Genomic DNA, 11,865 nt, shown 5'->3' with positions numbered 1-11,865 from the left:
AAGTCACCCCCTTGCCTGGCTTTATCTTCACTATACTGTGCAGCCACTTCACTGAATCTCATTCCAGACTTTAACTTTTCTGTGGCTTCCATGGTTTTGCCCTGTTTTTCACATAGAATGTGTCTGATCTTTACTGCATTGCCACCACCTTTGGGACCCTGAGCCTTCTTGTCAGAATTGTCACTTCCAGAGGCTGCTCCCCCTTTCCCTTTTCCAGAACCGGTTTTTCCCTTGGGTGGCATCTCTGAAACTTGTCCTATTTGTTGTTTCTGTATAGCCTTTTGTTTTCCTTGGAGTTTTTTTTGTTTGTTTGTTTTATTTCAACTGCAGATTCTGCCCCAATCATGGAAGTGTTCTCAAACCAATGGGTATGTGATCAGGCTTTCCATTGATTCTTCCAAATTTATCTTCTTTTAAATTTTAAAAATTTTTTTTAGTTTATTTTAGTATATTATGGGGGTATGTACATTATGGTTACAGTTTGCTTTGTAAATTTTAAGTCAGAGCTACAGGTGTGCCCCTCACCCAGAAAGTGTGAGTGAATCCCTTAAAAGTATCTATTGGGTGGGAAATTTTATCTTCTTAAAAGTATCTGACAAGCTAAGTCTGGACTGATGGTGGTGCATTGCCATCTTCTTGGCATTGTGACCAGGGAGCACTCACTGGCTGCAGGCCATCCAACTAGGCAGTGGTGAAGCCACAGTTTGCTGCCAGGCTGGAGCAAACTCTGGCTCTAAGACTGTGCTTCTGACCTTCCTGGGACAGGGTTGTGGCAGGAAGCATAGGGCACATTTAATTCTGGTCATTTGGGAAGCTGTTTACAAAAATTTGGGCACGGATGGGGGAAGGGAACTACAAGGAATAGTACAAGGTCCCCACCTAGGCTTGAAGTGAGGGAAGAGAGTGATTGTTGGAACCCAAGCACCAAGAGGGCTGCCCATGGGGAGCCTGTGGCCTGGGGCACAGCCAGGGTGGGCCAGGGCAAGAAACAGCTGGCTCAGCCACTCTCTCTGGTCTCTTGTGAGTACTCCCTGTTGGGTGAACTCATCGTGAAGTCAGAGGGTGAGGAAACCCGTTTCCATGGACCTTAGAGTTGGTAGTTCAAGATGGCAAGGGTGGCCATACACACTTATGTCCTAGTTTGTTTGTTTGTTTGAGGCAGAGTCTTATTCTGTTCCCAGGCTGGAGTGCAGTGGTGCTATCATAGCTCACTGCAGCCTCGAACTCCTTGGCTCAAGTGCTTCTCCTGTCTCAGACTCCCAAATAGCTGAGATTACAGACCTGTGTTACCACGGCCGGCTAATTTTTCTTATTTTTTGTAGAGATGGGGTCTTGCTATATTGCCCAGACTGGTTTTGAACTGTTGGCTTGAAGAGATCATTTTGCCTCAGTCTCCTGGGTAGTTGGGACTGCAGGTACATCACACCTAGCTGTTTTTTAACTTTTTTGTATCAACCGGTCTTGCTCAGGCTGGTATTGAACTCCCAGCCTCAAGTGATTCTCCCCTTTTGGCCTCCCAAAGTGCTGGGACTACACATGTACATCACTGCTCCTGGCCCATAGTTTATAAACAGCCCTCTCTCCATGATCATGGAGTCAGTTCTGTTCCTTTGCTGTTACAAATCAATAAACTGACACTTGTCTTTATATTCAAGTGTGAATATATCTAAAAGCAGAAGTGAAATCATTGAGTCAAGATCTGTGCTTTTAAAATTTTACTAGTCAATTTATGCTTTTTTTTAAAATTTTACTAAGTCAATTTATGCTTTTTTTTTTTTTTTGAGACAGTTTCACTCTGTCACCCTCGGGAGAGTGCAATGGCATCATCATATCTCACAGCAACCTTGAACTCCAGGGTTCAAGCTATCCTTGTCTCAGCCTCCCGAGTAACTGGAACTACAGGCACCCACCACACCACAACACCTGGCTAGTTTTTCTATTTTTAGTAGAGATGGGGTCTCACTCTTGCTCATGCTGGTCTCGAACTCCTGAGTTCAAGCAATCCACCTGCCTCAGCCTCTCAGAGTGCTGGGATTACAGGCGTGAGTGTACCCATCTGGCATACATATTTCTTTACCTTCAAATGACTATCCTGGAGTCCCAGTACCATTCGCCATACACTAATGGAGAAACCTTTTGAGCTGTTTTTTTTTCCTTCCTTGAGACAGAGTCTCAGGTCACCCTTGGTAGAGTGCTGTGGTATCATAGCTCACAGCAATCTCAAACTCCTGGGCTCAAGGGATTCTCTTGTCTCAGCCTCTCAAGTAGCTGAGACCACAGGCACCTGCCACAATGCCTGGCTATTTTTAGAGATGGGGTCTTGCTCTTGCTGAGGTTAGTCTTGAACTTGTGAGCTAAAGTGGTCCACCCGCCTCGGCCTCCAGGAGTGCTCAGATTACAGGCATGAGCTACCACGCTTGGCCTGTTTTTCTTAGCTTCATTTTGGGTGGATCACATTCCTCAGAGAATCTGATTAAAGCTTTGGACTTTCTCCCTAGAAAAATATACATATGCAAAAAATGCTAGGTTAAAAGCTTTTCATAGGTTTAATTTCTTTCCTTTTGCAGGAAATTTGTATTTTTCAATGTACCTCAGATCCAGTACAAAAACCCTTGGGTGCAGATCATCATGTTCAAGAATATGACGCCATCACCGTTTCTGCGCTTCTACTTAGGTGAGTGAGGGCTTCTCTCTACCACACTCCAGGCACCATCAGGCTCTGGACACGTGCCTGGACGTTTCCTTCCCTCCGGGCCATTTCTCCTACTGTTGGAGTCAGGACGATCTGAAATATGGGCTGCTGTGGTATTTCCATTATCATCCCCTTGGGCTTCTCCACTCTTTGGCACTCAGTGGCCACTGAGATCTAGACTCTTCCCTCCCTCTCCAGCCTTATCCTCCCTTGTCCCCTGCCTCATATGAGTAATTTTCCGAAATTCCCTTGCCACACACACCGCCACACACACCTTTGCTCATGCTGGTTCTTACCCATCTTTACTTATTTAATTAAATCCTTCAGGACTTGGCTTGGGTACCACTTATTCTAGGAATCCTTCCCTGCACCTTAGGTTGGCCTCCCTCACCCCATCCCCCAAGTCTGTTTCCCTCAGCGCTCACCACTTTCTCTTGAAAAGTCTTAGCATCTGTGCATCCTCTGTGGGCTGTGCATTTACCCAGTGCTGTTCACATTTGGACTAGGCTCTAAGTGATGTTAAGTTAGGCTCTGTGCTGGAGAATCAGAAGACCAGGTGTCCTGGCCCAGCTCCCTATGCAGTAGCTCTCATCCTGAGTAAGTAACATTCTCATTTCTGTATTTCTCAAGCAAAGGCCAAACATCTACGTGGTTATGAGACTCAGAGGAAGCATAGGTTGGGAAATGCTTCAGGAAGCGAAATGACTGTGTTCTTTCATCCTTTCAGAAAACATGTGCTGGGGCCAGACACAGTTCTAGGGATGTCAGGGAGCCATACAGACCAGGATCTGCCCTCGAGGAGCTTATATTCCAGCAGGTCTGAGAATAAACAAGAAACTTACTATGTTCAGACATTAGTACTGGGAGAAACAGACAGTAATTAAGGTCAGGTGCAGGGTTGGCGGGGGAGAGAAGGATGCTCAGGAGGCAGTTTGTGTGAGTTTTGTGTTTTAAAAATTAACTTTACGGGGGCATAATTGACCTGTAATGCCAGGCACAAGTGTACGTGTCTAGTTTGCTGAGTCCCAACAGTTCCGTACCTGTGTCATTGCTTCTCTAATGAAGATGCTGAGTATTCCTATCACTACAGCACGTTCCTTAGTGCCGTTTTCTGGTTAGTTCCTTTCTACCCAGGCAGCCCTCGTTACAATTTCTCTCCCCATAGATTCACTTTGTTTCAGAGCTTCCTATGAGTAGAGTCTCACAGCATATTTTCTCTGTGTCTGAGGTTCATCCCTGTTACCCATCTCAGCAGTGGCTTCCTTCGTACTGCCGAGTGGTATTCCAGTCTCTAAATACACCCCACGTCATCCACTCACCTGTTGGAGAACCTTTGTGTTTTTGTTAGGTGCTAAGATAGTCAGTAGTAGATTCAATGCAGGTAAGCCCTTGAAGGACACCTGGCAGAGGAGGGTGGCTGAGGAGTAGGTCTGCCTTGAGGAGGTGGAGGGGAGCGGGAGGATCTGCAGGTGAAGACACAGTTCCGAGAGCCTTTCCAGCCTAGTGGGACATTCTAGCTCTGCATTGGGCAAAAGTAGCCAGGACCTAGACCCTGGCCGGGGGAACCATGGACACCAGGACTGGGGCTCTGTCAGATCACTGTCTCCTCCCAGGAGGTTCTTGCTTGAAGGGACGTTTGCGTGGTGTGCTGAAGGGCCTTCAGGAGGAAAGTAGTGAGAATACTTGCCAGCACCTTTGTGTACAAGTCTTTTCTGTAGACAGAAACATTCAGTTCTCTTGGGTATCTACTTAAGAGTGGGGTTGCTGGGTCATAGTAGGCATATATTTGATATTTTTAGGAACTACCAGCCAGTTAATGGTTGGTGACAGTTTACACTTTAGCCAGTAGGGTCTGGGTTCTAGCACCTTCACATCCTCACCAGGCTGGAATTGTTATTTGTGTTAATATCCTAGGACTGTTGAGACAAATTACTATGAACTTGATGGTTTAACACAAAACAAGTTTATCATGTGTCTTACACTTCTGGGGGTTAAAAGCCCCATGTGGGCTGAAGTCCAAGCATCAGCAGAGCCTTACGCCTTGTGGAGGCTCTCAGGGGAATCCACTTTCTTGCCTTTTCTAGTTCCTAGGGGCAGCCTGCATTCTTTGGCCTGTGGCCTTATTGCTCCATCTTCAAAGCCAGCAACGTTCCGTATGTGGCTGTTCTTCCATAGTTACATCACCTCTGACCACAGCCCAGATACGTTCCAGTTTTAAGGATCCATGTAATTAAATTGGGCCTGCTGGATGATCCAGGATGATCTCCCCATCTCAAGGCCCTTTGGTCACATCTGCAAATCCCTTTTGCTGTATAAGACAATATATTCTCAAGTTCTGGGGATTAGGACATGAACGTAGCTGAGGAACATTATTTTGCCCAACATATTAAGTCTTTTGAATTTTAGCCATTCCAATGAGTGTATATCTCATTGAAGGTTTTTTTTTTTGAGATAGCAACTCACACTGTTGCCCTGGGTAGCTTGCCATTGGCTCACAGCAACCTCAGACTCCTGAGCTCATGCGGTCCTTCTGCCTCAGTCTCTTAAGTAGCTGAGACTACAGGTGCCCACCACAACACCTGGCTATTTTTTGTTGGAGTTGTCATTGTTCAGCTGGCCCCAACCAGGTTTCAACCTGTCAGCCCCGGTATATGTGGCTGGCATTGTAACCACTGTGCTATGGGTGCCAAGCCCAGGGTCTCACTCTTGGTCAGCCTGGTTTTGAACTTCTGAGGTCAGGGATCCTCTCAGCTGGGCCTCCCAGAGCATTAGGATCACAGCTGAGAGCCACCGCACCTGCCTCACTGAAGTTTTTATTTGATAAGTATCCTCTTGTGTACTATGGGCCACTCACATACTTCTTTTTTAAAACATTTTTTGAAGAGATAAGGTTTCACCATGTTGCTTAGGCTGGTCTACACATTTTGTAAGAGTTTGTCTTTTGTCCTTTAAAAAAAATTGAGATGTTTGTTTTTCTAGTGAGTTATATATACAGGGTGGTTTTGTGGCCACCCTGTATATTCTGGTTGCAATTCTTTAGTCAGATGTATGTATTGTGATTATTTTCTCTGTGGGTTGCTTTTCTTTTTTCTTTTAAATGATGGGGTCTCACTGGCTCAGATTCCTGGGCTACAGGTGCAAGCCATTTGCTTTTCATTTTCTTAATAGTGTCTTTGGGGCGGCTCCTGTGGCTCAAAGGAGTAAAGCACCAGCCCCATATGCTGGAGGTGGTGGGTTCAAACCCAGCCCCGGCCAAAAACTGCAAAAAAAAAAAAAAAAAATAGCGTCTTTAGAGGAGTTTTTGTTTTGATGAATTCTATCCCTTTTTTTTCTTTTATGTTTAGTGCCAAGGCCTTAAGAAATTTCTTCTGTGTTTCCTTGAGAATGTTATAGTTTTATATTTTACATTTAGGCCCCGATCATCATTTTTTTTTTGGCCAGGGCTGGGTTTGAACCTGCCACCTCCGGCATATGGGACCAGCGCCCTACCCTTATGAGCCACAGGTGCCGCCCATGCCCTTGATCATCTTTGAGTTATTTTTTGTGTATAAAGTTGGGTAGGGATTGAGGTTCATTTTTGTGTTTTAAATTTGGAGTGTCTTACATCTTTGTCAAAAATTAATTGACTGCAGATGGATTAGATGGTGTGGTCTGTCCATACAGTGGAAGGTTACTCGGCTGTGAAGAGGAGTGAAGCACTGGCACTTGCTATCACACAGTTAAACCTTGTAGATATGCAGAATGAAAAGCCAGGGACCATGTGTCATATCATTCCCTTTATATGATACGTCCAGAATAGGTGAATCTGTGGATAGAAAGTGGTTGTCTGGGGCTGGGGGAACAGAATGACTCTGTGGTGGGTACAGGTTTTCTGCTAGGATAATGAGAAAGTTTTGGAACTAGATGATAGTAATCTTGTGAGTGAGTGTTGAAATCAGGCGGTGTAAATCCAACTTCATTCCTCCTTCCCACGCCCAGTCACTTTGCCTGCTCTAGATTCTTCGCATTTGCATATAAACTTTAACACCTGCTTGCCAGTTTCTGGAAAACTTGCTGGGGTTTTGATTGGAATTCTGTTGGAATTGTGTTATAGATCATTTTGAGGACAATGCATGTTGTAACAATATTGAGTGTGTTTTATGATTCCTGTAAATGGTATTACGTATTTAAAAAAAATTAGTTTCTAGTTTGTTGCTAACAACTAAACAACTATATAGAGGTACAGTTGATAGAAAGAAAACTTTTTATATGTTGTGTTTTGCAAATTTCCTACATTCACTTCTTTTGAGTAGTTTTAATTTTCTTGATTCCTTTAGGCTTTCTGTATAATCATGTCATCTGCTAATAAAGACAGTAACACTTCTTTTCCAATCTTTGTATTTATTTTTTGGTCTTAATTCACTGTCTGAAGCTGCAGTAATATTTTGCATTTCTACCAGCAGTGTATGAAAGTTCCAGTTACTCCACTTTTTCACTAGCACTTGACACTGACCAATTTTTAAAATTTTAGGCCAGGTACAAAGCACTGGAGTGTTTTTTTTTTTTTTTTTTTTTTTTTGAGACAGTCTCACTATGTTGCCCTTGGTAGAGTACTATGGCATCACAGCTCATAGCAACCTCAAACTCTTGGGCTTAACTCTTGCCTCAGCCTCCTGGGTAGCTGGGACTACAGGTGCCCACCACAACGCCTGGTCATTTTTTGGTTGTAGTTGTTATTGTTGTTTAGCTGACCTGAGCTGGGTTTGAACCTGCCAGCCTTGGTGTACGTGGCTGGCGCCGTAACCACTTGTGCTATGGGTGCCAAGCCTGGGAGGAGTGTTTTTGAAGGTGTTTTGGAGGTCTTTAAAGTCAGGAGTTAAAGATCAGCCTAAGCAATATACTGAGATTTCCATCTCTACAAAAAAAAAGCCCAGTGAAGTGAGTGGCACAGGTCTGTAGTCTCAGGTACTTGGGACTCCAGCTGAGCCCAGGACGTTGGGATTGAAGTGAGCTATGATGGTACCCTGCACTCTAGCTCAGGCAACAGAGCAGGCTTCTGTCTCAAAAATAAATACATAAATAAATAAATAACTTTTTAGCTACTCTAGGCTGTGTGCAGTGACTCATGTCTGTAATCTTAGCACTTTGGGAGGCTAAAGCACAAGAATTGCTTAACCTAAGGAATTTGAGACCAGCCTGGGCAACATATTGAGACCTCGTTTCTACAAAGAAAAATGAATAAATAAATTAGCCAGGTGTGGTGGCTCATACCAGTAGTCCAGTCTACTTGGGGGTGCTGAGGTAGAGGCAGGAGGATCCCTTGAGCCTAGGAGTTCAAGGCTCCAGTGAGCTATGATACCACTGCACACTGGCCTGGGTGAAAGAGCAAGATCTTGTCTTAAAAAAAAAAAAAAGTCACTCTATCTTACAGTGCTTTTAATTTGCATTTTCCTAATGACTAATATTGAGCATCTTTTCATGTGCTTATTACTAGGTATTATAATTTTTTGTCACATTTATTCAAATAGTTTGCGTATTTTTTTTTTTTGAGACAGAGTCTCACTATGTCACCGTTGGTAGAGTGCTGTGGTGTCACAGCTCACAGCAACCTCCAACTCTTGGGCTCAAGCGATTCTCTTGACTCAGCCTCCCAAGTAGCTGGGACTATGGGTGCCCATCACAATGCCTGGTTTTTGTTGTTGTTGTTTAGCTGGCCTGGGCTGGGTTTGAACCCAACAGCCTGGTCTTTGTGGCTGGTGCTGTAACCACTGTGCTACTGGTGCCAAACCTGTTTGCCTATTTTTTCTTTTTTTTGGGACAGAGCCTCACTATATCACACTGGGTAGAGTGCCATGGCGTCATAGCTCAACAGCAACCTCCAACTCCTGGGCCTAAGCTATTCTGTTTTCTCAGCCTCCCAAGTACCTGGAACCACAGGTGCCCACCACAGTGCCCAGCCATTTTTTGGTTGTAGTTGTCATTGTTGATTGGCAGGCCGGAGCTGGATCCGAACCTGCCAGCTCTGGTGTATGTGCCTGGTGCCCCTAGCTGCTGCACTACAGACGCTGAGCCCAGTTTGCCTATTTTTTAATTGGATAATACAGAGTTGTGGGAGTTCTTTATATAGTTTTGGATATAAGTCCTTCATCGGGTATATGCATCATAGATAGTTTCTCCCAGACTGTGACATATGATGTCTTTTGGATCGCAAAAATTTTGAATTTTTTATTTTTTTGAGACAGAGTCTCACTATGTTGCCCTTGGTAGAGTGCTGTAGCATCACATCTCACAGCAACCTCTAACTCTTGGGTTTAAGCAATTCTCTTACCTCAGTCTCCCAAGTAGCTGGGACTACAGGTGCCCACCACAATGTCCAGCAATTTTTTTTTGGTTGTAGTTGTCATTGTTGTTTGGCAGGCCCAGACTGGATTTGAACCCACCAGCTCTGGTGTATGTGGCTGGCGCCCTAGCAGCTGAGCTACAGGCGCTGAGCCATAAAGTTTTGAATTTTGATTAAGTTCAATTTATTGATTTTTTTTTTTAAATGAATCATGTTTTTAATGTCATCTAAAAGATCTTTGCCTAAGAAAGGTCATGAACATTTTCTCTTATGTCTTCTTCTAGAAGTGTTTTAAAAGGTTTAACTCTTAGGCTGGGCATGGTGGCTCATGTCTGTAATCCTAGCACTCCAGAAGGCTGAGGAGGGTGGATTGCTTGAGTTCAGGAATTTGAGACCAGCCTGAGCAAGAGCAAGACCCTGTCTCTACTAAAAATAGGAAAAAAAATCTAGCCTGGCATTGTGGTGGGCGACTGTAGTCCCAGCTACTCAAGAGCCTGAGGCAGGAGGATCTCTTGAGCCCAAGAGTTTGAGGTTGCTGTGAGCTACAAAGCCACAGCACTCTACCCAGGACGACAGTGAGATTCTGTCTCAAAAAAAAAGAAAGAAAGAAAAGAAATATGGAAAAAGGAAGAGTTACAGGTAATGTAAACAAATGTATGTATTTTATTGTTAAAGTGTTTCTGAAGAGTGTTGCTGTGAGTCTCAGCTTCTCTTCTCCATGTGCTTCCTGTTCACAGATTCGGGGGAGCAAGTCCTGGTGGATGTGGAGACCAAGAGCAATAAGGAGATCATGGAGCACGTCAAAAAAATCTTGGGGAAGAATGAGTGAGTTGTGGGGTTGATCTGGAGGGAACAAACTTCTCAGCCCAGAGATTTGAGGGAGAAGGATGGGGGGAGTGGGGATTATGTTGAGAGAGATTCCCATGGTGAGCCCCAGCGAGCCTCAGTAAGCCTAGGAGAGCTTGGGCTATAGAATCAGTTCATACCTGGCTTTGCTGCTCACCCAATCACTGAACCTCTGTAAGATTTAATGCCTTCAGTTGTAAAATGGGGACAAAGATCATCCTTCCCTCCTGGGGTTGATGGGAAACTGAAAAGTGCTGGAACACTGCCCTTGTGGCTGCTAACACTTCTCTCCTTGGGAACCTCAGTTTGGAGCTAGCACTGTTTAGCACTAAGGCCTGTGACACACACATCCCTTTTCTTTTCCTTTTTTTTTTATTTTGAGACAGAGCCTCAAGCTATCCCCCTGGGTAGAATGCTGTGGCATCACAGCTCACAGCAACCTCCAAGTCCTGGGCTCAAGTCCGAGCCCTGAGTCTCCTGTCTCAGCCTCCTAAGTAGCTAGAACCACAGGTGCCTGCCACAACGCCCAGCTATTTTTATTTTTTGGTTGTAGCCATCATTGTTGTTTGGTGGGCCCGGGCTGGATTTGAACCCGCCACCTCAGGTGTATGTGGCTGGCGCCTTAGCCACTTGAGCCACAGGTGCCGAGCCCCCTTTTCTTTTATTTTCTCTTTTTTTTTTTGAGATACAAGTCTTACTTTGTCACCCTGGGTAGAGCGCCATGGTGTCTTAGCTCACAGCAACCTCAAAGTGATCCTCTTACCTCAACCTCCCGAGTAGCTGTGGCTATAGGTACCCACCACAATGTGCAGCTATTTTCTTTAGAGACAGGGTCTTGCTCTGGCTTAGGCTGGTCTCAAACTCCTGAGCTCAGGCAGTCCACTTGCCTTGGCCTCCCAGAGTGCAAGGATTATAGGCATGAGCCACTGCGCCCAGCCTCAGGCCTTTCTTGATGGCTGAATCCTACGATTGTCTGTCCCAGCTTGTCTGTCCCAGATAGAGCTGTGGGCCCCACCTGTGTGCTGCAGGCAGGCTGATCGTGCCCTGTGGGCTTGTTCCCGCAGCCTGTGGGGGAGGGTACAGCAGCAGGCCTTCCTGGGGTTGCTCCTCTCCTTGGGGTACCGGGGAAAAGAGAGGGAGGGGTCGGCTTTGGAAGCGAGGGGCGGGTTATTTGGCAAGAGCTCCGGGTCTCCCTGGCTTATAGATGGTTCCCATGGCTGAGAAGTCCCTGCTCTGCCCCCTGGCTGAGCCATGCTGTTATCTGTGGTGTCCGGCAGGGAAACCCTCAGGAGAGAGAAGCAGGAGAAGGAGCAGCTCTCTCACCCAGCCAACTTCGGTCCGCGGAAGTACTGCCTGCGGGAGTGCATCTGTGAAGTGGAAGGGCAGGTGCCCTGCCCAGCCCTGGTGCCGTTACCCAAGGAGATGACGGGGAAGTACAAAGCTGCTATGAAAGCCAGTGCCCAGGACTAAGGCTTGGTGCCACTATGGGCTGGGATGACTGTCTCATCAGCGGAGAGCTTGAGACGGGATTATTTTGGCTCCAGGGAGGCCTGATTCTGTGCCCAGAGAGACTTCTAGAAATAATTTTACAATAAAAACATCCCCTTTACACACCTGTGTAAAAGGATGCAGGGAAGAGGGTCATGCTGCTAAATGAATATCCCTGCTCCGTTGCTCAATACAATACTTTTTTTTTTAAGTTTGTATTTTTCTTTTTCCTTTTTACTCCCTTAGATCCAGGGATAGACTGGAATATAAAACACTTCTTAATCACTGCAGCAACATGGGGTAAGAGCTTCCAGCTGAGGAGGGTGTAAAGCCATGGCTTGTTTTTCTTTTTGAGACAGACTCTCACTATGTCACCCTCAGTAGAGTGTTGTGGCGTCATAGCTCACAGCAACCTCATAGTCCTGGGCTTAAGCCATTCTCTTGCCTTAGCCTCCCAAGTAGCCGGGACTACAGGCACCCACCACAACACCCAGCTGTTTTTTGGTTATAGTTGTCAATG

The 11,865-nt window shown here is 45.5% G+C and overlaps 1 protein-coding gene across 1 annotated transcript in view; it reads left to right on the top strand.

Moving 5' to 3' along the window:
* The window catches only part of MRPS25 (mitochondrial ribosomal protein S25), a 14,910-nt gene extending 3,386 nt beyond the window's left edge, over positions 1-11,524 (top strand). The window contains exons 2-4 of the mRNA XM_003796221.3: positions 2,568-2,674; positions 9,749-9,836; positions 11,135-11,524. Of these exons, the coding sequence (XP_003796269.1) occupies positions 2,568-2,674; positions 9,749-9,836; positions 11,135-11,327 (388 nt within the window). The 3' untranslated portion in view covers positions 11,328-11,524. The remainder of the gene's footprint in view (positions 1-2,567; positions 2,675-9,748; positions 9,837-11,134) is intronic.
* The last annotated feature ends 341 nt before the right edge of the window (positions 11,525-11,865 follow it).

Source organism: Otolemur garnettii, unplaced genomic scaffold, assembly GCF_000181295.1.
Source record: "Otolemur garnettii isolate 467f Iridium unplaced genomic scaffold, OtoGar3 scaffold00101, whole genome shotgun sequence".
NCBI classification, from domain to species: Eukaryota; Metazoa; Chordata; class Mammalia; order Primates; family Galagidae; genus Otolemur; species Otolemur garnettii.
The sequence above is the reverse complement of the archived record's forward strand: the minus strand, read 5'-3'. Positions and strand labels throughout refer to the sequence as shown.